The sequence below is a fragment of the Cannabis sativa genome, chromosome 7, assembly GCF_029168945.1.
Source record: "Cannabis sativa cultivar Pink pepper isolate KNU-18-1 chromosome 7, ASM2916894v1, whole genome shotgun sequence".
In the NCBI taxonomy this organism is placed as follows: Eukaryota; Viridiplantae; Streptophyta; class Magnoliopsida; order Rosales; family Cannabaceae; genus Cannabis; species Cannabis sativa.
In genome coordinates this window covers 53,628,369-53,655,816 of record NC_083607.1, presented here as the reverse complement: position 1 = coordinate 53,655,816, position 27,448 = coordinate 53,628,369, and the positions used below count along the sequence as shown (strand labels likewise).

The following is a 27,448-nucleotide window of genomic DNA, read 5'->3' as shown; positions in this document are numbered from 1 at the left end:
GCAAGAATCCTGTATACCATGAGAAAAGCAAGCACATTGACATTAGATTGTACTGGATTCGAGAGAAGATTGAGGACAGGATTCTGGAATTGGAAAAGGTGCACACAAGTGACAACCCTGCTGACATGGGAACAAAGGTTCTTACATTCAGTAAACTGATGCATTGTCTCAGTTTGCTGAACATTGGTTCTTGCTGAACATTTCAAGATATCACATCATCAAGACTTCAGTGAAAAGACTCTAATAAATTGCTTTAGAGAATCAAGGTAGAAATTTGTGGAAATTGATCCTCTAAACCAACTTATTATCCAACTCATTTAAACCAACTAACTTAACTAACTTTCGGTTGTGTTAGTTAGTTAGTTGGTGATCCTTGTTTGAGTTGGGGGTATATATATAAGTCTAGTATTTTCATTTTAGAAAGGTGAGAGAACAGAAGGTAGAATAGAGAGAATAAGAGAGAGGATTGAAGAGAGAATTGCTTAGGGTTCTAAGCTGAGAGTTCTGTTCTTGAAGAGGGTCAAGAACAAAGGGGTGTACACGGGTTGATAGAGAGAAAACTGTGACTGTTTTCTCTGGTGTGTATCGAGTGCCATCTGAGCTGTGATTGCTCTGGTTATTGTAATTGTACTGTTGCTCTCTTCTTCATATATTAATGAAGATTGGTGATGTTTCTCAGCTGGAGTATGGCCAGGGATCATATTGATCTCTAGGACCGGAACCAGGATAAAATCGTGTGTTATTCTTTGTTTGATTTCGGGTTTGATTCATTGTGTTGATTAATTGGTTTATGTTCATTAGTGCTGTCAAAGTGTTGAGATTATTGCAGATTTTATGATTGAATCCTCAATGTTATTTCCGCTGGAATTACAACAGAAATTATAATGAATATTGTCATCGAATAATATCACTAATATTGTAGGATTTTTTGCATTAATTTACTTGGTGTTCACCCTCACTCAAAAGCTCTCTTGTCTTCTTTTTTCTTTTCCATAGTCCTTTGGTGATAGAGTTAAGTTATTAATTCAGGTTCCCTAGAGTAATGAAAGTAGTGAATTCTTCTACTCATGATTAGTCATTGTATCTTGAAAAGTGGTTTCTCACGTATCCTCTAACGTACCAAATAAGTAAAGAGGGGAAAGCGTATTTCACGTGTCTCGACTTTTTTTTTTTCAATTATTGATTTTGTATTTCATAATTTTGTATTTATATTCTTGTTATTCAATTAATAATATATTGTTATGTTCGTTTATCTTCTTCTTTCTCTATATTTTTATTTAACAATCTCAAAACATAATTTTAGTTCTTGCGGAGAAGACAAACGGATATTGAAGGGTATTACTATTTGAAAGATGGAAAGTTCTCCATTAATAATGATGTACCTACACAAAGATTATCGTCGGGTATTGATCGAAGAAGTCAATGTAGAGAATGCACTCCTCCCGTGTCCCATAGTCGAAGATTCATTGACAACAGTAGGTCAAGCTATAAAATGTTACGTAGCATGGCCGAAAGACTATCTTACACCTGTTGGAAAAAACTTGGTATGTTTCAATATGTTTACTTACCTTATTGTGTTTATTCATTAATGACGGTGCAAACTTTACTATTTTTTTTCCATATATATAGACACAGCCACCCACCAAGAAACTTCAGAAGCAGCCTGTGAAGAGAAGCAGACAAGCCACTGAAGATTTACTCGGTCCTCCAACAGAACCTCGAAAACACCAGGAGAGGCCGAGTAAGCCAACAAGCCATGGTCGTTGTGTCAAACCATGACAAACTAGCTCAATCATTACCTTCTAGAACTCCCTCAAAAGGTGGTCGAAGTCGTCCATAATCTAATTCCAGGTTTCTTATGATCTATTTGGGGTTGAAGATGACTCTATTTGGCTTGTTAAAAATGACATTCACGAATTGTGCACCATGCAATACTTGGGAGCCCAACCAATAGGAGTTTGATGCAAGTATGATTTCTAACTATTAATAATAAACTTAATAATGTTCTTTTGACAGCGACAGTTATTAATTATTACTTTTTATCAGGCACATGAAAGAAAGACTGTTGAACATTAATGGGCTAATCGAGTGTATGAATTTCTAAATCTGGGCGCGATTAATTGCCACCGATGCAGGGGTTGATAGTAATCGTTGTCAGGCACTAGTCACTCGTATGACTAGGATGACTAATTCAAACAAATGGCTTATTGCCCCATATAATAATCGGCATATGTAGATTTAAAAAGAATAATTTCAGTATTTATAACTCTTCATATTTATTTTATTATTATGTATGTATTAACAGTTTTACACATATTTATTCGTGTAGGAAAATATTTCATGGGATGCTTGTACTCATCCACGTGGGATACTTGGATTCAGGCAACGACGACATACCGGATGATTTGAAATTCATCATATTCACGTAAGTTCTATATCCAACATCCCAATATTTAAGTGTGTTCTATATTTATAAATTTATATATATATGCTAACATTACTTTTTGTGTATATGGTTCACTATATATAATTAAATGATAAGACGGCCTGATCGACCTATCTAGTGGATGACTCCTATATAACCTGAACAACCGGACGACAAATAGTGTGGATACTACGTCATGAAATTCATTGAAAGTTTCATGACCGTTGAAGATCCAATACACGTGTTGACACAAGATGATAGGTTCTCCATTGCGTACACAAATGACGAGATTAATGTAATGCGTGATCGGCGGATTCATTACATGAAAGCAAAAGCGGAGCAACAACAGTTGTCGTACGTGCTAATAAGTGTGTGTATATCTCGATTTATTGTTACTATATAGATTTGTAAATATATTTACATAATTATAATTAACGTTAACTTATTTATAGATTTTTAAATATATTTAGATGATTTTAGCATTAGTTTAATTATTGTCACTATACAGATTTTGAAAAAAAAAAAAAAATTAATGTAGGGAAAAAAATTGCAGAAAATCTTTTTTTTTCCTATATTCCCAATGTAACGACTCAAAACCACCGTCGCTGAAAAAAAATTATAATAAAAAACGTAACCAGTACCATAAGGCACGATTTAAGATCGTCGCCTATAACAGGGTATAGGCATGGTTTTAAACCGTCAAAAAGTTCACATTAGCGACAATTTTGAATCATCGCCTATTCTGCCCGTTTTGCGACGGTCGTATAGGCGACGGTTATAGAATTCGACGAAAATACTTAAAACGGCTGTTTAAAAACGTCAAGAAAAACCAGTTTTATAGTAGTGGTAATTAATACAACTTGAATATGTTCATCTAGAGTCATATCTTCTAAAAAAATCTCATGTGCGATTTTCTAAAGCTCGTGAGATTGGACTTCCACAAATTTATCGTCCACCATTAGATACTTTAGGTAGCAATATACAACATATTTTTTTGTTCTTGTTTCCTCTGTATCATATTTCTTTTGTAACGTCTCCCATATTTATTTTGCTTCTTTGTTTGAATTATAATAATTATGATAAAGGTCATAAAACAAATTGTTAAGAATACAATTCTTACAGAGAAAGTTATATTCAATCCAAGAATCCAATTCTTTTTGTTCCTTTTCATGTCAAACCTATTTGTCCTTGTCGGTCAAAGGTTCAAGGAGAATCGGTTAGACAACATTGGGGAAAAATGGGACCCTCTTCGTGGTCAGATAGAACATCATCTTTTGTTTCTATCTCTTAAAATACAATACCCTCAAAACGAAAAGGCTTATCGTTAGAAGCATAACCAGAAAAATCATCGGTGGCAGTCATAGCAGAAAAAATCGTCTTAAAATTGTTATATCGAAAAAAAATTAGAACAAGTTTACTAATTGATAATTCTGACTGAGTCATGAACAATATCGCTTTCATTAAGATGTTTCGCGGCTCTGCCCAAAGAATGCATGACAGTCTATCAACCACGACGATCCTAGGATAAAATAACCTTTGTATACGATTTCATCATGCATCAAACAGAATTGCTCAATTACACCCCGAAATATAATTACTCTGAGAAAACTTGTAAAGTTTAAGAAGAGATATATTTTGTGAGTGTGTGTAGAGAAGATGTCTTCTGTCGTTGGTAGGATACAACTTATATAGATGTTAAGTTGATCAAAATAAAAGGATTAGAAGAACGCTAGTTCGATTGTGGGAAGATCGTGGCTCATACGCAGTTAAAATTGATCATATTTACTGCTTCAGATAAAAAACATGTTACAAATCAGTAAAAAATAAAGTGACACCACACCATACCACCCACCCGCCAGCTCGGCACACGATGATGACGCTCGTGTGGTAGTCTGGTCTGTGACTCCTCACCCATGCGCACAAAACTGGGTGGCCTTAAGGCCCAAACCCAAATCACTAGGTAGCACCTAATACTTTTAAAAAGGGTGTTCTTATTCCATGTTGAACTCTTTACACTATAACACACTTCACTTCTAGTATGACTTTTTGTAAAATTAAGTCGAAATTCCAACAATTAGCATATAATTATATTTACAAATATTAACAATTCGAAAAAATTTATAAACCACTAAAATAGGAACTGACTATCTATCTAACAGCTTTGTTCCTAGGTCTGAAGAAACTAATCTTGACTGAATATTTTTTCTTTTTACACACATTAATCTAGTGTATGGCTATAAACTGAAAAAAATAAAAATCAAATTAATGTATTCTCCTTTTTTCGTACTTAAAAATGAGTAGAACATGTAGATATTAAATTGTAATACCTCGCCTAATCGAGCCCGTGCACCCATCACACCACCAATAACAGCTGAGAAGAGAGTATACCATATGTGTATGTCTATGAGATAGATCTGAAAAAACAAAGAATAGAACAAGTGCAGATCCACTCAGTATATTAAAGTGATACACAACCTGGTGAAGTTTTGAGATATAACATAGCTACAAGGTGTTAGACTACTCAAGGAAAGCTAAAAAGTGAATCAAGCAAAGTAATTAGGTGTCACAGTCACAAAATGTTTAATATACACATCGGTAAAATTTAAGAGATCAAGTTCAACAAACTTCAGTCTACTGCCCACCCTATGCTAACACAGATTAACTTAAAAAATAGTTCGTGGTCAGCGACAAGGGGATTAAATAGCGCAACTAGAGAGAGAGATACTCACAGCCACCACTGGACCCCAAAGGCAGGCTATGGTCATGGCGTTATTATTGGCTACAAAAAGCAAAAATAATATATTAGTAATACACAGCAACTGGTTAACAGCACGAGAAACACAAAGAAAAGTGGCAACTCTTTCGACTCTAACAAACTTTGAAAGAAACATGAAGCTAGTTGAAGAAAGGGTTCCTGAAACCCTTCAAGTGGTGCATGCCAAATAGATGCAATGATGACTTTATCATTCATTTTGTGTTTTGAATTAAGCTAAGAAAATGATGGTTTGAGAACTAATGTGTATTAGTTTAAATTTGAATAGGTGAATATATAGAAATAAGTGTTTAATGGTAATTATGGTAAGGTAGGGAAGTAGTGATGTTGATGAGTAGTTAATAGTTATATGAGAATGGTTTGGTTTGGAAGAGAAAATTGTATGAGAAAAAAGTAGTAAGCTTTTGACCTTTTGGTGTTGGTTAAAATTTGAAACCCTTGTGGGTATGTATAGTTGCTAGTCTTCAAGCTTTTGTGGCTACAATTGTTTGCTCAAGATCCTTCTACTTCAAGGAATTTATCCATACATTTGTACATATATTTCTTAAGCATACATAACTAGAAAATTATAGAGTAATGTTTTCTATAAATGCTTATGTATTCTATTGTATTTTTCACATGTCTTGAAAATTCTTAAGTATTATACAATTATCTAAACAATTTAGAGTACGTTTTTCTACAATGTGTAGAATATTCTAGGCTAAATTGAGTATTGTAGAAATGTGTAACAATTTTGGTAACTCTAATCATGTCTCGTAGTACCTCGAACTTGCCTCTTGGTAGTACTTTTGTGATAATATTTGCTAACAAATCATCAGTCTTACAGTGCTTGAGTTCTATTTCTTTGTTCACTTCAGTTTCACGGATGAAATGATACTTCATGCTTATAAACTTGGTCCTGCTGTGAAATACAGGATTCTTCGCTATCGCTATAGCTGATTTGCCATCGCAATATATTTTTAGCTCCTTTTTGTGATTCTCCCATGTCTTCAAGAGTTCTTTTGAGCCATATAGCTTGACTTATAGTTATTGTTGCTGCAATGTACTCTACTTCAGCTGATGATTGCGCAAATGTTTCTTGTTTCTATGATGTCCAAGAAAATATTCTTGATCCAAGTGTTAAAGCATATTCCGACGTGCTCTTCATATTGTCAAATGATCTTACCCAGTCACTATTTGTGTAGCCAATCAGTTTTTAGTCACTTGTAACTCTGTACCATATTCCATAGAGTTTTGTTCCTTGCAAGTAGGATTTGCTTGGCTACTCCGTAATGAACTTGGCTTGGATCATGCATGAATCTTGATAGAAGACTAACTACATACATTATGTTTGGTCTTGTAGCAGTTAGATAGAATAGATTGTCGATTAGACTTCAAAATTTTGATTCATCAGCTTTCGGCGAGTCATCTTCCTTCTTGAGTGCTTTATTGTTGTCTAGTAGAGTCGAGCATCCTTCCATTTTAAACTTCTTCAAGAGTTTCATCGTGTACTTTTTTTGTAAGATAAAGATCCCATCTTCTTTTTGAGTTATTTTGATCTCAAGAAAATAGTGCTTTACTCCCGGATCAATCATCTTGAAACTCTTCAGCATAACTCTTTTGAATTTATTAATTATATCCTCACTAGTTCCTATGTAGATGAGATCATCAACGTATACAGAGACAATCAATGTATCTTTTGTATCTTGTGTTCTGATGTAAAGTGTAGGGTCATTTTTGCTCCTCTTGATCCTTGCTCAGTGAAGTAGTTGTTGATTCTATTGTACCAGGCTCGCAGAGCTTGATTTAGGCCATATAAAGCCTTTTTTAGTCTGACAATTTTATCTTCTTATCCTTGCATCACGAACCCTTGAGGTTGCTTCACATATATTTCTTCTTCGAGAGCAATTGAGAAATGTTGAATTAACATCAAGTTGAAATATCTTCTATTTCTTTTGTGCGACTAGAGAAATTAAAGCCCTGATAGTGTCAAGGCATGTAACTGGAGCAAATGTTTTATTATAGTCAACTCCATATTGTTTTGTCTTGTAGACCCACTTGAATCTTATGGTATCTTTGTCTTGTGGTTGATCTATAAGCTTCCAAGTCTCATTCTTTTCAATCATCTCTATCTCATCATTCATAGCATTTCTCCATACTTCTTATTGTTGAGCTACTTCAAAGCTTTTTGGCTCCATAAGCACTAAGTTGCAAGTCTCATCAGCTAGCAGTAGCGGTCTTGTTTGCCTTACTAGTGATTCTGGTAGGGACTTAATCTGTGTTGGTTCTTGTGTTGTTGGTTGAGTTGGAACTTCATTTTGATCAAGTTCTTGTCTTGGTAGTAGAGAGATGTTGACGGTCTTTCAATCAACACCTTGTGTTTTCCAATTGTATGCAACATCTTTGTGAAATCTCACATGTCGACTAATTATGAGCTTATTAGTTTCTAAACTATACACTCAATAACCTTTAGATGTAGAGTACTATAGTCTAAGAAGATTCCTTTCCCATTCTTCTCACCAAGCTTGGCTCTTTTATCTTTTGGAATGTGAGTAAAGCATATGCAGCTGAAGACTTTGAGATGTTTTGCTGATGGCTTACATCCACTTCAAACTTCAATCGATGTCTTATTCTCCACAGCTTTGGTTGGACATCTATTGAGCAAGAAGACTGCAGTGCTTGCTGCTTTTGCCCAAAATCTTTTTGGGAGACCCTTCTACAAGAGCGTGGTTCTTGTTGCGTCCATAATAATCACGTTCTTCCTCTTAGATATGTCGTTTTATTCTTATGTATCCAAAAGTGAGTTGGTGCTCCATGCCTTCATCTTCACAAAACCTGCTGAATTCGTTAGAAGTATATTCTTTGCCTCTAACACTTATAATTGTCTTGATGTTGTGACCGCGACACGGGTTTTTGAATTTTTTAAAAATATCAAAGACTTGCAATTTTTTTTTTTTTTTGCATAAAATAAACCCATGTGGGAATAGCCCCATAAACATCTATATGAACCAACTCCTATGGCTTTTTGGCTCTCCAAGCTTTGCCGGATGGAAAATGTTGTCGATGATGTTTCCCGAGCATGTATCCTTTGCAGACTGTGTTCATCTCTTTAATTGTCGAGAAGTCTCGTATCATATTCTTCTACTTGAGGATATTTAGCCCGCGAAAGTTGAAGTGATTAAACCTTCTATGCCATAGCCATGACTCGTCTGTTTGCGCTTGCATTGTCATATTGCTTGCGTATCTCCGTTGTATAGAAAAGCATCTGTTGTTACTCATTTTTACCTTTGCAATTTGAAATTATTAATCATGCTTATCATAGATTTTGCAAGAATCTCCTTCAAAATGCAACAAGTACCCTTTTTGAATCATTTGACCTACACTAATTAAGTTTTGATCGATGTTGGGTACCAGGAGTACATCATTGATGTATCTCTTGCCTTTCTTAGTGTCAACGGCTATGGTGGCTTTGCCAACTGCTTCCATGAAGTCATCATTACAATTTTTGACTTTAGTCTTGATTTTTTCAAGACTACAAAAGATGCTTTTCGTTTTCTGTCATGTGATTACTGGAACCACAGTCAAGACACCAAATATCTTGGCAGTCTGGAAGACATAGAAGAGGTTACCTTAATTATTTTTTTAATCTAAAACAATTGCTTAATGGGATTTCTTTAAACGACAAGCTTTTTCGGTGTGGCAAAAATTCTTACGATTTTGGCACTGCGGGCTTCCTTTAAACCAGTAATCTTTCTACAAGTAATTTTTTCTTTTACAAATGCCGCATGGAGGATACTAATAGTCATTTTCATTTTGTTTTTGTTTTTTTTTTTTTTGTGATTTTCCCATCAACTTTTGGTTTTTGAGACCGCAGATTCATTTTAGATTGAAAAGCATTTTCATCTTCATTTTCATTACGCCTTTCTCGTCTACTATCATATGCTTCAAGAGAATGCATTAGTTCAGTTGGTGACAGAGTTTCTAAATCTTTTGTTTTCTCTATCATAAAAATTACTGAATCATATTTTTCAGTACAAGAAATTGGTATCTTCTAAACTATTTTCTTGTCAGAAATTATTTCTCCATTTGATTTATTACTTCTTTAATTTCAGAGTAGTAATCTTTTGCAGTCTCATAATTTTTCTTTTTAAGATTTTTAAAATCTCTTCAAAGCTTTTTGTAGTCTAACTATGTGTACCACGGGTGCTCCTTGAATTCACTTTCAGAGCTAGAGCGAGCCACAACATGTTGCTTCTTGGCAGATCATGATACAAGATTCCCTCTAAAAAACATGACATATCCACCTGTGCTCTTTCTATCATGAATACATGATGCCCAATCTGCATCTGAATACCCGTGAATTGTTAAAGAAGTTGCAGGAGTTAAATGCAACACATGTAAAATTGTTCCTTTGAGGTATCTCATAAATCTTTTGCAAGCTTCCCAATGTGTTGAAGTGGGAGCATGAATGAATTGACTAAGTTTGTTAATGATGTATGCAACATCAGGTCTAGTGAGAGTGAGATACTGTAGTGCTCCAAGTGTACTTATGTACAAAGTTTTGTCTTCAAGGGGATCACCATCTGTAAGGGACAGTTTTGTGCTGGCACTGGTTGGATTCGAGCAAGCTTTGGCCCCCTCCATTTTCAACTTGACAAGAAGGTCAGTGATGTATTTAGTTTGAGACAGGTACATCCCAGTGGCATCTCTGAATATTTCTACCTCGTAGGAAGTAGTGGACACTGCCAAGGTCTTTAAGGGAAAATGACTGGTGTAGGTCAGAGATGAACTTATTGATGAGAGTAACATTGGGGCCTATGACAAGAAAGTATCAACATATACCAACAAAATGATTAGTTCGCTACCTGAACCATAAATGAATAGAGAGTTGTCAAACTTGGATGGAGAGACACCCCATTGAGTAAGGGTGCCTTTGAGAGTTTGATTCCAGGCCCTAGAAGCTTGTTTAAGGCCATATAGAGCCTTATGTAATAGACACACATGATTAGGTTTGGAAGGGTCAACAAAACCTTCTGGTTGTACCATAAACACTCTTTCATTCAATGTTCCATTCAGGAAGGCATTGCTTATATCCAATTGTTTAGTTGTCCAATTCAAAGACACTGCAAGAGTGAGAATAATTCTTACAGTTGCTGGTTTTACCACTGGAGAAAATATCTCTTCATAGTCTATCCCAAGTGTTTACAAGTAACCTTTAGCCACAAGTCAAGATTTAATTCTATTTAAGCTACCATCAACATTTAATTTCACCTTGTCCAGCCACTTGTTGCCAATAACAGTCATTCTAGGGATGTAGGGCACAAGAGACCAGGTTCCAGCTTTAAACTCATGTTGCATAGTTTTGAACCACTGAGGATGTTTAATGGCAGTAGCAGTCAATTTGGATTCAGAGGGAATAAGTGCTTCTGCTAGAGGGAATTTAGTTGCCAAGTAAGATTTACGTTTGGTAATGCCACTTTAACTTCTTGTCCTCATTCCATGAGTCTTGATGGTTATATTGGTGTGTGATTCAGGGGCAACTTCAGTAGGTAGAGTATGCTGAGAGGTGATGGGAGGTTGGTCAGAGATTTGTGGTATGGGGGGGGGGGGGGGAGAAGGCATGGGTTAAGAGGTGGTGGAAGGTTGTTCATTTGTGGTTATTAGGGTTAATGGCAGGGGGAGGATTTGTTGGTAATACAGGTGGTAGGTTTGGTAACTGGTTTCTGATGTTGATGATTGTAGCTTCAGGTTGTTGTGTGGGAGGTGAGGAAACCTCAGTGACCTCAATATTTGGTGAGGGAACCACATCATGTAGTGGAATCACAAAAAGTGAAGCAGTAGTATTAGTATAGAGATCATTATTAGATGTGTGAAAGGTAAAAGAAGGAGACGGTGTAGATACATGTACCTGAGAGTTTTCACCAGTTGGTGAAGAGGCTGGAAAGTGTGTTTCATTGAATGAAACATCTCTCGAGATTATGACCCTGCCATCTGGATGTTCACATAAATATCCTTTGTGGTGAGAGGAGTATCCAAAAAATAGGCATGGTTCAGATCTAAGCTCCAGTTAGTGGGCATTGTAAGGTTTGAGATGTGGGAAACAACTGCATACAAAAGGTTTCAAGATGTTGTAATCAGGTTGTTTCTTGAATAGAAATTCATAGGGGATTATGTTTCCAATAACAGGAGTTAGTAGCCTATTAAGAGTGAATACAGCAGATGACATTGCATACTACCAATACTCCATGCTTAAGCCAACGTGAGCCAAAAATGTAAGACCAGTTTCAGTGATATGTCTGTGCTTTCGTTCAGCACGGCCATTCTGTTCACTTGTTTTTGGGCAAGGGTGTTGGAAATGGATCCCATGATCAGCCAAGAATCGAGCAAAAGGTCGATATCCCCCTCCCCAATCAGCTTGGACACTTTTAATTGGCATATCAAATTGCTTCTCCACAAGACTTTTAAATTTTATAAACACATCAAAAGCTTGGTTTCTAGTGGATAGTGGAACGATCCAACAATATCGGCTAAAATCAACAAGAAAGTGAACATAATACTTGAAGCCATACTTAGAGGTAATGTGTGATGGGCCCCAAAGGTCTGTGTGTATTAGAGCAATAGGTTGTGTGGCTCTGCTTGTGGAGTTTGGGAAAGGAAGTTTGTGACTTTTCCCTTGGTTACATGCATTGCAGAGTTTTTAAGGAACCAGTATATGATACGTGGGGAAGGATTTTGGTTATTGTGGTCAATGTTGGATGGCTTAGTTTGCAATGCTAATTATTAATGTCATTGTGTTTAGATACAGTTAAAACATGATTCGAATAATTGGGAAATGAATTAAACTTTGTTTTATTGATTTCAGCAGAGTTACAAGATTGAACAGTTGTTATTGAATGACAAGTCCAATTACACATGTAAGATTCAACAGTATCATTAGACACAGTAGCAAGAAGACACTGGAGTGTTGTGGTGGGGGCTTCACCAAGCTGATACAGACCATCTTTAGCCTTCCCTTTGAGGAGCACTGTCCCTGTTTGTTTGTCCTTAACAAAATAACATGATTTGTGAAACTCGAGAAAGACATCATTGTCAGAGGTTAGTTGAGAAACACTAACAAGATTCTTGGTCATTGAAGGTACATTAAGGACAAAATTTAAGTGCAGTGGCGTATAAGGTAAAGATGAAGGAAAAGATGTGTGACCAATATGAGATATAAAGAGCTTCTTACCATTTCCAACAACAATGGTTTCATTGCCATTGTAGGTGGTGGCCATATCCAGATTAGAAGTGGCAACAGATACATGATTAGTGGCACCCCTATCAACGTACCAAGAATCATCATCTCCAATTTCAGGGAGCATAATTGTTGATGAAGCCTGTGGATCATAATAAAAGCGAGTTTCAACTAAAAGAGCCTGGGTATTATAGTTACCATATTTGGGTGTGATCCAATTCTTGTCACACCGGAAGTGGCACACTACACCAGTGTGGCCAGTGCGAAGACAGACTTGACAGCGTAATCTTGCACTAGAGCAACAACCATAGGATCAATTTCGACTGTTATCAGTAGGATTGCCACGAACAGTTCCAATTGGAGGTCTATAGGGACCATTTCTTGCAGCAAGATTTGCTTGCATCTTTAAAGAAAGGTCAGTGAGCGAGTTGTGATGTTCAAGTCGAGTCTCATGAGAGAGAAGTAAGGCTTGAACTTCTTCAAATGTAAGTAGATCAATTCTTGAAGTGATACTAGACGCAACCAGGTCAAATTCAAGACCAAGACCATTGAGGAGCTGTAGAATAAGATCCTGGTTCGACACTGGTGATCCAGCAATCATCAGAGCATCAACAATCGACTGAGCTTTGTCCACATATTCAGAGATGGAGAGATTGTTCTTTAGTAGGTGAGAGAACTATCCTTTTAGTTAGAGAAGACGAGCTTTGGTTTGGCTTGAGAATCGTTGTTCCAAGGCGCGTCAGACAATGAATGAAGTATGGAAGTTTGCCACAGAAGCCAGAACAGGTTCTGTCATTGATGATCGAAGCCAGGAGAGGAGGAGCTGGTCCTTCTTTTTCCACTGAGCATATTCAGGATTTGAAGCTCTCGTGACCAGATTCCCTGGGGGAGAAACATTAGAGAAGAGAATTTGATCCAAGTCATGACCAATGACTGTGGGAACCACCTGAGACTAGCTTCCAAGAAAGGAAGTTGTTACGGTCGAGCTTCAAAGTTAATGAAGATGTCAAGGAATTGGAGAAGGGATTCCAGTTGTTGGTGAATTGATTCTGAGGAGTAGCGACAGCTGTGGTGTGAGGATCGGAGGTGGAAGACTCCATGGACATTAGTCAAGGGACGATGATACTATGTAGAAGATGAAATGTTAGAGAGCCAGAGAAAGGAAAAACAAAGTAAAGAAAGGGAAGCCTTGACTCAACTGAGTAGGCCATTCGTTTATTTATAGCACAAGTTCAGTACAACCAAAATCAGGAAAACAATAATAGAAAAATAAACTAATCATAACTAACTAACATAATAGATAACTAATAGTTAGTTATTAGGTGACATCACTAAGTAGCCATAAAATAAAAAACAATAGCAATGAATTATGCACAGGATGGGAAGGAGGAGAAAAAATTGACGATACTTATAAGTACAATTCCAAGCTCGCCTAGAATGCAAAGTACTCTAAATAAAGAAGAACCAAACCCCTTGAAAACCATCCTTGACTAATAAGACACAACCATTAGTCTAAACTTCTCAAGTGGATTAAATTTTAGTAAATTAATAAGTACAATTCCAAGCTCACCTAGAAAGCAAAGTGCACGTTAGATTTGGTGGGAATAGGAATGACCAAAGAAATTTATTTTCTAAGTTTAATTGATAGTAATATTATCAATATAAATTTGAGCTAAGGAATTGTTGGCCTATTCGAGGGGTTTTAGTGCGATATTGATGATTTGGGCTAATTCAGTTTGGAATTTCTAAGTTTCGGTCCTTGTTTAGAAGACAGTCATAAGAGAGTCCATTACATATATAATATCGCATTCAATGCATCATTCCAAACTTAACAAACATGATAAGCATGAGACCAGAAACTAACAATATAAATTTAAGAGGGTTTTTATTTTTATATTTTAAAATAGTTTTTTTTTTTATTATTTTGTATTTTTACGAAAAATACACATAACAATCAACGAAGCAACTTAAATTGTAATCAAAATTCACATAACAACCCATATAAAAATTACTAGAGCAACTACCAGAGCAATCTAAACTATAAATTTGTAGAAAAAAAAAATAATAATATATAAGGTAATTCCCCTAAATCTAACTAAGTAACTACATCAATAAATATAGTAATAAATTACCTCCAGGGACTAAATCATGCCATGAGTAATCTAAATTTCTAAGCCCGACAATTGTATTGGTAGGACTAACAAGTGGTTGAATCTGCAATAAGGTCCATAATAAAGTAGCTTCAGATTCCGTATTTAAGCCAGTTAGTACATCTTGAGAGACAACATAAAGTCGAAAAAAATAGCTTCTTAATCTAGTGAAGACAAAATTATAAACAAACTAGCTTGCCTGGAGAAAGTATGCAAAACAAAATTTGCATATGAAGACCACCAACCAAAAGAGCACGTACCTAAATCAATTAAATAAATTGATTAAATAATATTTTTAAAGAAAATATAAATCCTCATTTACAGTACGATAAGGACTAGCAATCCCATTATTCTTTTCAGGATTACACTTAAAAAAGCCTCCAAATGCACTAATTATGAATCAACGTCTAATGAAATTAGTATATTCGAAAAGGGTAAAATTAGCTGTTCGAGCCATACTTCCAACAGATAGAAGCATATTTCAAAGCACAATACAGATGAAATCCAAGTTGTTTAAAAACCCTTTTCTAAAAGAATGGAGAGATGTAACTTTGAGCTTAAAGATATCTTTTAATGTAATAATGTTATCTGTACCTCTCCAATTAATAATAATAATAATGCCCCTAGAGTAGGATACCAGAACATACTCCAGAATTGGATACGTGTAGTGAACTACAACCAAGGAGAACTTATATACCCCAGTTGATAAAAATAGCTTTAGAAGGAAAAGGACTACCTTTTTCTTTTCTTTTCTTTTCTTTTTCTCTCTCTCTCTTTTTTTTTTTTTTTTTGAAAGAAAGCATATTCATCAAAAAAATATTAACTATTACAGGAGAACTAGTAAATCGAGGACAAACATCCGTCTATTCAGATTCCCCTAAACTAATAATAGAATTAGTTAGTGCATGTACATCACCATTAGCAAAACGCAAAATAGTATTGCAAAAGCCACTACCAACAACTGCTAATAACAAGGAAATATTATCCATTACCTTAGAAATATTATATTCTTAAAAAAAGGAAACTGGAACAATAAGCAGTACAATATGACAGAAAATATCCTGACATCGGTAGATTTAGAAAATAATAAAAAGTGGCAAAGCCAGAAAAGAAAAGAAGAAAAAAAAAACTCTTCTGTTCTTGGTAAAGGGTGGAGGATTAAAATGTTAATGATAATAAGAATAATTCATTTAAAAAAATGTTGCATACTCGAGATTGAAACTTGGTGGTCGAACTAAACTAACATTCTTTTGCAAGCAAAAAACCCAAACAGGTACTTTTTTCAATAAAACCCAAACATATTTCTCAGTTGATCCTCATTAAGAATCAAAATGCATACTTGCTAACCAACCTCTCTATTCTCATGCATAAGAAAATCAATTCAATCAAGTAGTATCCTAATTTTTTGTTTTGCCGACGGGCCTTCTTCCAAATTAATCTTTATAAGATAGCAATAAGGTTCAAAAGAGATAACAAAATAGTAGGATAAAGAAACCAACTAAAATGCACTAAAAGCAATAGTCCCATGAGCACGATAACAGACCTGCAATAATCACTCAAACTCTCATAAAGATCACGTCCAACATAGTAGCACTCCTGAATTATCCAGAAAGAGAATGGGAAGAAACAAAAACACTATCAGTAATCATTACATTGCTAAATCTTCACGGTTACTCTGAAAAGGTACAAAGAGGAAATACCTGATAAATCCTTTTAAAAAATTTGAAGAATGATTGATCAGGCATTGCAGGTAATGAGTGGGATACCGGAAATTTTAGCAAGAGTCCAAGGACTAAACGTTGGAAGAATGACTGATCAGACATTGCAGATAATGAGTGGCATGCTGGAAAGTTTAGCAAGAGTCCAAGGACTAGATGTAATCCAGCATACACACCCAGTACAAGAATATATAATCTGAAGTAAAATGAATTGTTAGAGTTGTGGCTATTTCTTTCATCCAGAACCTTCCTGAAATTCATTAAACCATTATTAAAGTCATAAACAGAAGAAAATAATTAATTTATGTTCTTGCTCATATTTAAAACAAAACAAGTCAAGAAAATACTTACAAGTAAACATATGTCACAAATGTTGTGCACAGACCAAACCAGAAAAACCTAATTACTTGTCTTGAGATAGCCATGCCTCTTGCCGAGGTGTAAGACCCAAACATGAGTATGATATCCAAAAAACCTATGACAACAGCAAAGAATACAATGTAAACAGAAGGAAGGGGAGGATTCTGGAAATTTTGTTCTTGTTCTTACTAAAAGATTAAGAATCACATGAAAGACGGAAAAAACTTACTTTCAATGAAGTTCATAATTGAAAATGTTGGTCCAATACTAAGTACACTCTTAAAAGTATCCATATCCAAGCGCCCATCATTGAAAGCTATAATTGCTAAAGTCTTTGGACAGAAACATGCACAACAGTTAAATCAATATTATTAAATTTAAGAAGAAAGGTGAACTTCATTGAGATAACAATACACAGGCAGATAATATTCAACCTGGAACATCAAAGCCAGAAAGATCCACAAACGATGAAAACTTCTATACAGGTGAAGAAAGGTCCGATGCTCAACAAAAGAGCATTTTCCAATCTATCAAGCAAAAGACAATTAAAAATCAAACAGTGCAAGTAAAAGTGTTCATCAAAATAAGGTGAAACATGATCAAAGGAGACTAAAGATAGAAGACTCCCCAACATCACTTTTTCTTTTGAAACTAGGATCCCTGCATAATCCTACACATCAACCACATTAGTATTTTGTTAACGGATAAAACTTAAAAATCCTATACTTCACGATTGTGAATAGTTCAAGAAGAACTCTTAATAGGAAAAATATTCAAGGGAGAACGATTTGGTAGTTCCAATAGTTCAAGGCTAATAATCCTAACAGCCATTTAAATCACGGAAAACATTTGTAGCATTCTCAACAGCTGCCACTATACGGAATTTATTAGAAAGGGAAATGCTAAGTCTCATTGAATTGCTGCAACAGCTAGAGATTGTTGATGCCAAATCAGCTTTCCGCTGGTTTACTTTAGATCAGAATCACAACAGTGCGGATTGAAAAAAAAAAATACTATGGAAAAGTTGTTTTTCTTTCAAAGGTTAAAGTCTTTGGCTAATTGGTAGCCTTATGAAAGTTGATTGTACATGATATAATGCAAAAAAGCATCCTTACATCGCCATCTCACGTGGTTGGTGTGTTTGTTGTAAGGCAAGTGGGAAGAGCATTGAACATTTATTTTTGAAATGTAGTTTCACTCAAAGATTATGGACTGAACTTTATAAGGAGCTTTAGATGTGTCACAAATGATGGTACATGAGATTATTGCACGTAAATGTTGTGGACATTGTCCCACATAGAATAAATGGTAGAGAATTGAGCCATATATAAGAACATGGGCTACTCCACTCATTGCCAATTGATTTTGAGATGGAACCCCATGATTCTCAACATGGTATCAGAGCCATATCCCTTGCGGGCAAGTGATCATATCCGATCCGCACCTATACAGATAGTGACCATGTCCACTCTGATACGGTTCAAGATTGATGAACAAAAAATAGCCATCATCTTGAGGGGGAATGTTGTGGACATTGTCCCACATAGAATAAATGGTAGAGAATTGAGCCATATATAAGAACATGGGTACTCCACTCATTGCCAATTGGTTTTGAGATGGAACCCCATGATTCTCAACAGTAAACACAACTTAAAGTTGTGACAAACATCAAGTTTGGCTATATAGTATGGGCAATGTGGCTGGAAAGAAATATCCGAACGTTTGAGGGAGCTGACGTTGAATGTGGTTCTAGAGCTGACTCAGCATTAATTAGCATGAATATCAGCGAAGCTAATTTTAGCAACAATACAAACCTTTATGTAGCTATCACCTTTGTAATCCATCGGGTATCAGATCATTTGATAGCTTGAGATTAATCGTGTTGTTAAGGTTAGGGAAAGAGGGAGTCGAAAAGTGTGAAGAGAAAGTTTGTCTTAAAATCTCTGTGAAAGTATGAAAGATTCTGGTAACCTTGTCAAACAAATATCAATAAAGATATGGTTGCTGGTGTTCCAACCGAGATGTAGAGAATTGCACATGGCTCGAACTCATTAAACCTTGTTGTTATCTTCTCATTGTTTTACTGCTTTAATTCATTATTTGGTTCTTGTGATACTTTTATAGTATTGTTCTTGAGTGCTTGTTTGTTAATCTAGTGCTCTTTCATCGTAAGTCATTGATTGATTCAGAACAAATCGATATCAAAGCAAGGTTCGTAATCATGGTTGTAGCAAAATACATTGTGGAAATGTTCAGCGATTCGAATGATTTTGGATTGTGGAGAATGAAGATGAAGGCCCTACTGGTTCCCCAAGGATTGTATGAGCCTATTCTTGGAGAAAAATCTGTTCCTAATTCTATGTCTAAAAAGGAGAAGGAATAGATTCTTACAAAGGCTCATAGTGCAATCATTTTGTATCTTGGAGATAAGGTTCTCGGAAAGATCACCAAAGAAGCCACAGCGGGTTGGATTTTGTTGAAGCATGAAAGTTTGTACATGATAAAATCATTGGTGAATACATTATATACCTGAAGCAGTCCTTGTATTCGTTCAAGATGATGGAAGATAAATCTATTAGAAATAGATTGACGAGTTTAACAAGTTAATCATCGATCTTGAAAATATTGGGGTTACCATTGAAGACGAAGATCAATCATTGTTGTTACTTAGTTCTTTACTGAACTTATTTGTACATTTCAATGATACAATATTGTATGGAGGAGAGTCAATTACACTCAATGATGTTCAATCAGCCTTGAATTCAAAAGAACTGAATCAAAGGAGTTAGTTAAAGAACTCTAGAAATGGTGATGGATTATATACGAGAGGTAGAAGTGAGAAGAGGGGAAACCATAAAGGAACAAAAGGAAAATCAAGATCGAAATCACAGTCAAATGACTGAAAGAACGTCAAATGTTTTCATTGTAAGAAAACAGGGCATATCAAAAGGATGTGTCTGGAAAGGCTAAAGTTTGGTGATTCAAGATCAGTGATGAGTGATGGTTATGACTCGGCTGGTGCTTTGCTTATTACCTTTTAGAAATCAGATTTAGAATGGATCTTGGATTTTGGGCATTCATTCCATATAACACTAAATAAATCTTGGCTCGAATAAATCAAACCTAGAAACTATGGGACTGTGTATCTTGGTGATAATAAGTCATGTAAGATGATGAGAATTGGAATTGTAAGATTGAAGCTTCATGATGACATGGAAAGGGTACTAAAGGATGTAATATTAGTGTCAAATCTCAAAACAAACTTGATCTTTTGTTGGAATGTTAGATGATTAACGTTTTCCAATCAAGGTTGAGGATGGAATTATGAAAGTTTGCAGGGGTTCTATGATGGTGATGAGAGGTAGGAAATCAAATAGGATTTATCCTCTAGATGACACCACAGTGACAAACACAAAGGCTTGTTTTTTAAGCAAGCATGAAAATGAAACTGTAATATGGCACAAGAGACTTGGCCATGTAAGTGAAAGAGGGTTGTATGAACTGAATAAGCAAAGATTACTCAGAAAGGTAAAGCTTGAACATTTAGATTTCTGTGAATAATGTGTTCTTGGTAAGTCTTGTAGGGTCAAATCGGAACTGGCAAGAGTACCAAGGGAACATTGGACTATATCCATAGTGATCCATGGGGAACCTCAAGAACAGCATCACGTTGGGGAAGCAGGTACTTTCTGTCTATAGTTGATGATTTTTCGAGAAAATCATGGGTGTTTATTTTGGAAAATAAGACTAAGGTGTTTGAAAAATTAAACACTGGAGGATAATGATCGAGAATCAAACGGGAAAGAAAGTGAAGAGGCTTAGAACTGACAATGGTTTAGAGTATTGTTGAAATGAGTTTCATGTGTTCTGTAAGAATGAAGGAATATTTAGGCACAGGTCTATGAGAAAGACTCCTTAGCAGAATGGCCTTGCAGAAAGGTTTAATAGGACTATTCTGGAAAGGGTGAGGTGCATGCTATTGAATGTTGGTTTGCTTAAAATGTTCTGGGCAGAATCTGTGTCTACAACAACTTATTTGATTAATAAATGTCCTTCAACAACACCGAATTTCAAGACACTAAATGAGGTGTGATCACGAAAGCCAATAAGTTATGAACACTTGAAGGTATTTGGATGTGTTTGCTATGCACACATAAGGCAAGATAAGCTTGAGGCAAGAGCCTTAAAATGTATTTTCTTGGGGTATCCGAAAGGATTCAAAGGGTATAGACTTTGGTGCTGGAACTCAAAATGAGAAAATATGTAATTAGCAAGTATGTGACCTTTAATGAATCAATTATGGGATTTATTGACAACCATGCTTGAAGTCATGCCATATCTGACCAAAAGGAAATTGAAGCACATGTAACTGAGCTTGAGGTGGAGCCTCCAGCAAGACTGGAGGTTGAAACACCTACAAATCATGAAGTGATGATTCAGAAGATGATTTCTAGAAATGATGATCTGAAAAGTTATAAATTGGCTAGGGACAGGGTATGGGGAGAAGTAAAAGCTCTAGATAGATATGAACATGTTGATTTAATAGCATTCACATTTCATGTTGCTAATCAGATTGTGTAGGAAGAGCCTACCAGCTATGCACAAGCAATGAAAAGCAAAGACCAAAAGAAATGGAATGGAGCTATGTCGGAGGAGATGTACTCCTTGAAAAATAATCATACTTGTGACTTAATACCAATGTTGGAAGATGGTAAGGTCATCGGCTGCAAATGGGTGTACAGATGGAAGGAAGGCATTCCAGATGTGCAAGAGGCACGGTATAAAGCAAGGTTGGTTCCTCAAAGGTTCTCTCAAGTGGAAGGAGTTGACTATAGTGAGGTATTTTCTTCTGTTGTTAAGCACAAATCAATTAAAATTATGTTGGCTCTTGTAGCTTGCCGAAATCTTGAGCTAGAACAATTAGATGTCAAAACTACCTTCTTGTACGAACATCCAGAAGAAAGAATTCTAATGAAACAACATGAAGGATTTGAGGAGGTTGGAAAGGAACACGTGGTGTGCTTGTTAAGAAAGTTCCTGTAAAGTTTGAAACAATCTCTTAGACAATGGGATAGGATATTTGATGATTATATGACCAAGATAGGTTTGTAGAGAAGTTAATTTGAACTCTACATATATTTCAAAGAAAGAAATGGAGATGCACTGTATCTATTGTTGTATGTAGATGACCATATAATTGCCAACAAGAGTATGCAGGAGATCAAATACTTGAAACTCCAGTTGAAGAATCAGTTTAAAATGAAGGATTTGGGTCCAACAAGTAGAATCATAGGCATGGACATAATAAGGGAAAGGGGAAAGAGACTACTGTACTTGAATTAGAAGAACTACATCAAAAAAGTTTTGGATACCTTTGAAATGAGTAACTCAAAGGCAATAAGCACTCCACTTGCACAACACTTCAAACTGAGTACTACTTAGATGCCTAAAGATGAAACTGGGAGGTTCGAGATGTCAAAGGTTCTGTTGGCTAGTGCAGTTGGCTCCGTCATGTATGTCATGGTCTGCACTAAACCAGACATAACATACACACTTAGTATGGTGAGTAGATTCATAGGTTACCCTAGAAATGAGCATTGGGAGGCCCTAAAGTGGATCTTAAGATACTTAAAGAGATTTGTTGACAAGGGATTGGTATTTGGCATGAACAAATAGAGTGAAGACTTTGATGTTATCAATAGTTATGTGGACTCTAATTATGCAAGGTGTATTGATACAAGAAAGTCATTAATTGGTTATGTGTTTAACATGTTTGGTACAGCACATAGTTGAAAGCAAACCTTCAAAATGTGGTGGCGTTGTCGACAACTGAAGCTGAGTATATGGTCTTGACGGAAGTAATCAAGGAGGCACTTTGGTTGACTAGGTTGATGGAAGAGTTAAAACTCAACTAGAAGGTTATCACCGTGCATTGTGATCATCAAAGTGCAATTCAATTAAACAAGAATTGTGTGCACCATGAACGTACCAAACACATAGATATAAAACTTCATTTCATAAGAGAAGTTCTAAAGAAAGAAGGTGTGAAGATTGCCAAAGTACCAAGTGAAGACAATCCTTTGGAGACCTTTTGGTGCACTAGGATCCCTTTCAAACTTTCTCTACACAGCGCAAAGTCTCCTGTTCCATTGAACTTCTCCAAATTCAAATCTCGCGATTGACACCGTTAATTGTTTCTTCAAGAATTGCAGCAGAAAAAATCTTGATTCTGCGTTCTTCATCGATTACCAAGCTCTGATTTGTGGGAAAATTACAACTAGGATTGTGGAGAATCAAATCAACTAAAACTTAATCAACACACAATTAGTGGTGACAAAATTAACAAATCACAAAAAATAATTGGAAATTAAAATAGGGATAAACAGAGTATTAAAAACAAAAATGATAAAGCAGTAAAACAATAAAAAAAAAATAACGCTAAGATGTATACTGACTTAAGTCCTATAGATCGATATGATTTATGGCTCTACTCCAGTTCTAGAACACCACCGAAACCCTCTTTATTGAATGAGCAAGAACAAGGTACAATACAATCGAGATCGATTCTCTAATAGATTCTCTCTGTGTTTATTTCTCGCACTTTTGCCCAAGAATCTTCATCTATAGAAGATTCTCCATACATAACCCAAACCTAATCTCTCTCTTTTCTCTGTACCTCTCTCTACCTCATAATTTTTCTCTCTCACGATCACCTCTCAAAACTCGTCTGATTCTCATTCTTTTTGAAAAGCTAAGTGTTGGTAGTATTTATAGATTCAAGATTTAGATCTCAAAGTCAGTGGCTGCATGAGCTAAGTTGATAAGTTAACAAACTCCTCGTAACAAAATCTCCACGCCAGCTTAAGTTATAGTGCTCCCGAATGAAGCAACCACTTCCGGGACTATGATTGAAGCACACGCTGAACGGTCTTCCCAGATAGGAGAAACGACAGCTAGACTCGACTATCTGGACTCCTTTCCAGGAGAGAAGAACTAGCTATCCGAAACTCCTTTTCGGAGGAAGACTTGCTTTTCTGAAGATTCCTTCCGGATGGGCACAAAGGCCTTTCGAGAAAACTCTTCCGAGAGACAACTAATTTTCCATGTAGACAGAAAACTTACAGAGACCATTTTATTTAGAGGAACTATACTACAAATCCAATAGACTAACCTTGACAACAAAGCTTTTGTTTCTGATGAGAGACAAAATTATCTTTAAGAAAGAAAAAAAAAATGCAAAAAGAGGACAAGATATCCACACTAAGGAAAAGAAACAAACATGACACTACAACAAAAACTAACATTACAGCAGTTTTTTCAGCTGTAAGAAAGTGGTTTTTCTGTACTTTAATTTTTTTCCCAAAATCTTATTAATAAATGTTTCAAGCCTGGATAAGTTGTCTCACTTCAATTACTAATATCCAGAATATACTTATTTGACATCTTGTGGTTTTTCTAAAATCACCTTTCCTACTCTATAATCTATATTTTCAATAATGCCCATGGGGCATATTGTATTTTGAAATTGTAATAACGTCAAATTTGATCCTTTAAAAAAAAAAAAAAGTCAAATTTTATCATTACTTTTATTTTTTCAGGAAAACAAGATCTAAATTTTATTAATTAATACTTCCTTACAAAAATAAAAATATATATTTAGTAATACTTAAATACAATTGATCTGATGATAATTTAATTAATGGTTCAACTAAATATACATTATTATTAATTTATTCTAATTTTGATTCTTCGATCAATTCGATTGAGGATCAATCTAATTCTTACTCATTTAAATTATGTGTAAGTAATAAATAAAATAAAATCAATATATAATACTATATGTTCAATCTCTCTCTATATTACTCTGTGAAAACAAAAGATAGATCAAATCTGAATGATATCTCAGATCCTCTTTTGGATTGGACTGAAAACTCGATTATAAGGTGAGTTTCTTTTTTGTTTTGAATTAAATCTTTCATTTTTTTTAGATATTCATATTAGTTATGAATTTTAGAAATATCTTTTCGAAGCCAAAATCTTTAATACTCTAAATTTTCTTGGCCCGTGAGACCCCAATTTCTCCATAGGAGACGGATTTCTAAAACATAGTAACACTATTCCTCTAGTTTATATTATTTTATTTTTCATTTTTGTACCACAGATTGTATATACATACAGTATGTGAATCTAGATAACACTAGTCCTTTAGTTTTAGATTCATTAAGATTGTTTGTAGTTGGTTTGTTTGAGAATTTATGCTTGTTTCTTTTTGAGTTAGTGAAAGACCTATAGATTTTAGAATTTTTGCTTAAATGTTTGCACAGTGTGATGAAGTTTTTGAGTTAAATTTTTTAAATTTAGTTTTGAGCCTGGGAGATCTCAGTCAGTGTCGTGTTGGGTTGAAGGCTGAAATGGTGGATAGTTGATTTCATCTTGTTGTTTGCTATTGATTTTGTTCTTTTTTGGGTGAGCTGATATAATAGGATGTAGTGGTAATTTTGTTATAGGTTTGTTTTATATTGATTTTGTTCTATTTTGTGCTATTATTTATGGCTTTGGCGCCTTACAAGGCTTTAGCACCTATTATATGGTTGGGCCCCTAATTATTTAGGGTAGTTTGTTTAAATTTTCACGATTTCCGATATTGAATGTATAAGAAAATTTTGACAGAATAATATTTTAAAGTTAAAGTTATGCACTATACAGATTTATTAGTCGGAATAAAAGGATTATTTGGGTTAAGGTATGAATAAAATAATATTTTAAACTGAAATAAGGTTTAAGAGGGTTTACTTTAAATGCTAATTCCTATTAGCTATATTTTGGTTTATATTTTTTTAGGAATTTTCGTGTTTGAAATTTTATTATTCAGATTTTAATATTATAATTAATTAAATAAATTGAAGAATAAGAATCTTGAGGATCTTGTAATAAAGGGATGTGGTAATACCAATGGTCTAATGAGAATATATTGCTTCAGATATATTTGGGAAGTCAAATTATTATGGAATTTTGGTTTGTTATCAATATTATGGGAATGCACCAAAATTATTACATTATTTGTATTTTTAAATAATTTCTGGATGAGTGGTATTAGTTTTTTTTATTGGAAGAAATAGAAGTACAAATTTGATGGATGAGCTGCCCCTTTATTATGGCTTTGGTGCCTTTCAAGGTTTTCACCCTTGATTTATGGCTGGCCCCTAATTATTTAGGGTAATTTGGTTCAAATTACAAGATATCATTAATTATAAAAATATTATAAAATTTAATAGTTAACAATTATGGTATGTAATTATGAGATTATTGCCTTATTAGCTTATTATGGATAAAATAATATTAATTTTGGCTAGATAAATTATAAATATGAGTTTATTATAGATAACATAATATTATAAATAACATAATATTAATTTTGGTATATAAATTAAAAATGTGGGATTTTGTAATTAATTGGAGGTAGGAACATTTATTGTGAATTGAGAATATTTTGTTTTATTTTATTTTTATTTTTGGAAAGATATTGAAATTAATGGAAAGTAAATGCTAATGAAATATTGAGATTATTGCCTTATTAGTTGTATAGGAAGATACTAATATTAATGGTTTTTATAATAATTTGAATGGTATAATAATTAGGAGGTCATATTTTTAAATAATAAATAAGGAAGCATTATGTCATAATACCGAATTGGATTAATTAATATTAATTTAATATTATTAATAAAATGTATGATTAAGAGGTATTAGGAAAAATGTATTTTTGAATGTGAAGAGTACAAACTTAAGTTTTAAGGATATTAATACAATTTTGGTTTAATTTAGGTTGAATAAAGATTATAGATACCATGTTTTACGCTATAAATAAAATAATAAACAATTTGACTTATTAAGAATTTTGACATGTTTTAGTCTAAAAATAAGTAATACTTTTAAGAAATAAATGAAAGAATTAGTATATAATATTTTGAATATTTAAGGAATAATGGGTATTAAAAGGAAAATTTTATTTATGTTTGTTTTTAAAAGGGTAAAGGTAAGGAATAGGGATCTTATGAAGTAGAATGCTATAATTTAGTTATTACTAGCCTCCCTTTGGCTAGTTCTAGTATTTTATAGGGAGATCTAGTTGCTTAGTCTTGGTGGTTAGTTGATTCTATTCAGTTTGAATAATTTTCTAATTAAAGTTTTATTCTATTTTTTTGATATTTTTTCAGGTGGAACTTCAGTTTTTTATTGAGTTGAGAGCGTTGTTGGAAGATGTTATAGCTTTATTGTCTAAATTTCCGGGGGCAGTTTTGTCCCATGGGGCTCGCTCTAAGTTTTTAGCGGCCTATGGTTGGCAAAGCATGCTCTGCGGTTAGACGATGAGCTATCCTGGTTCGAGGAGGTTCCAGCGCCGGTGGCGGACGTGGGCGTCGTAAATTCAATAGTGATTTTAATCACTTTATCAAAAAAAAGAAAATATATATATATATATATACATTATTAAAAATACACAGGATACCAAATCTTATTTAAATAGAACAAAGGCACCCGTTATTATCTTAACAATAAGATTGTTATGGGGTATCAAAAGTACCTAAAATTAACTTTATGACATGATCATGTCTTATAATTAGTTAACAATTCTTTATAATATATTCTAGAATTACTCATCTACAATTTTTCAACTTCTTTTTTTTTTTATTTACAGTTTAAGTTTTTCTTGTAATTTTTTATGGGTTACTATATGAATTTTAGTTGCGATTTAAGTTGTTTTGTTAGTTGTAATTTAGGTTGTTATGTGGATTTCTGTAAAAACATATA

General features: G+C 34.5%; 1 protein-coding gene across 1 annotated transcript in view; it reads right to left on the bottom strand.

Moving 5' to 3' along the window:
- Window positions 1-27,448, bottom strand: part of LOC115709473 (callose synthase 10) — a 125,371-nt gene that overhangs the window by 82,370 nt on the left and 15,553 nt on the right. The window contains exons 12-20 of the mRNA XM_030637591.2: window positions 17,074-17,166; window positions 16,869-16,971; window positions 16,631-16,754; window positions 16,262-16,529; window positions 16,105-16,157; window positions 14,761-14,821; window positions 14,544-14,625; window positions 5,155-5,204; window positions 4,753-4,839 (exon numbers count right to left, since the gene is read on the bottom strand). Coding sequence (XP_030493451.1) covers window positions 4,753-4,839; window positions 5,155-5,204; window positions 14,544-14,625; window positions 14,761-14,821; window positions 16,105-16,157; window positions 16,262-16,529; window positions 16,631-16,754; window positions 16,869-16,971; window positions 17,074-17,166 — 921 coding nt within the window. The remainder of the gene's footprint in view (window positions 1-4,752; window positions 4,840-5,154; window positions 5,205-14,543; window positions 14,626-14,760; window positions 14,822-16,104; window positions 16,158-16,261; window positions 16,530-16,630; window positions 16,755-16,868; window positions 16,972-17,073; window positions 17,167-27,448) is intronic.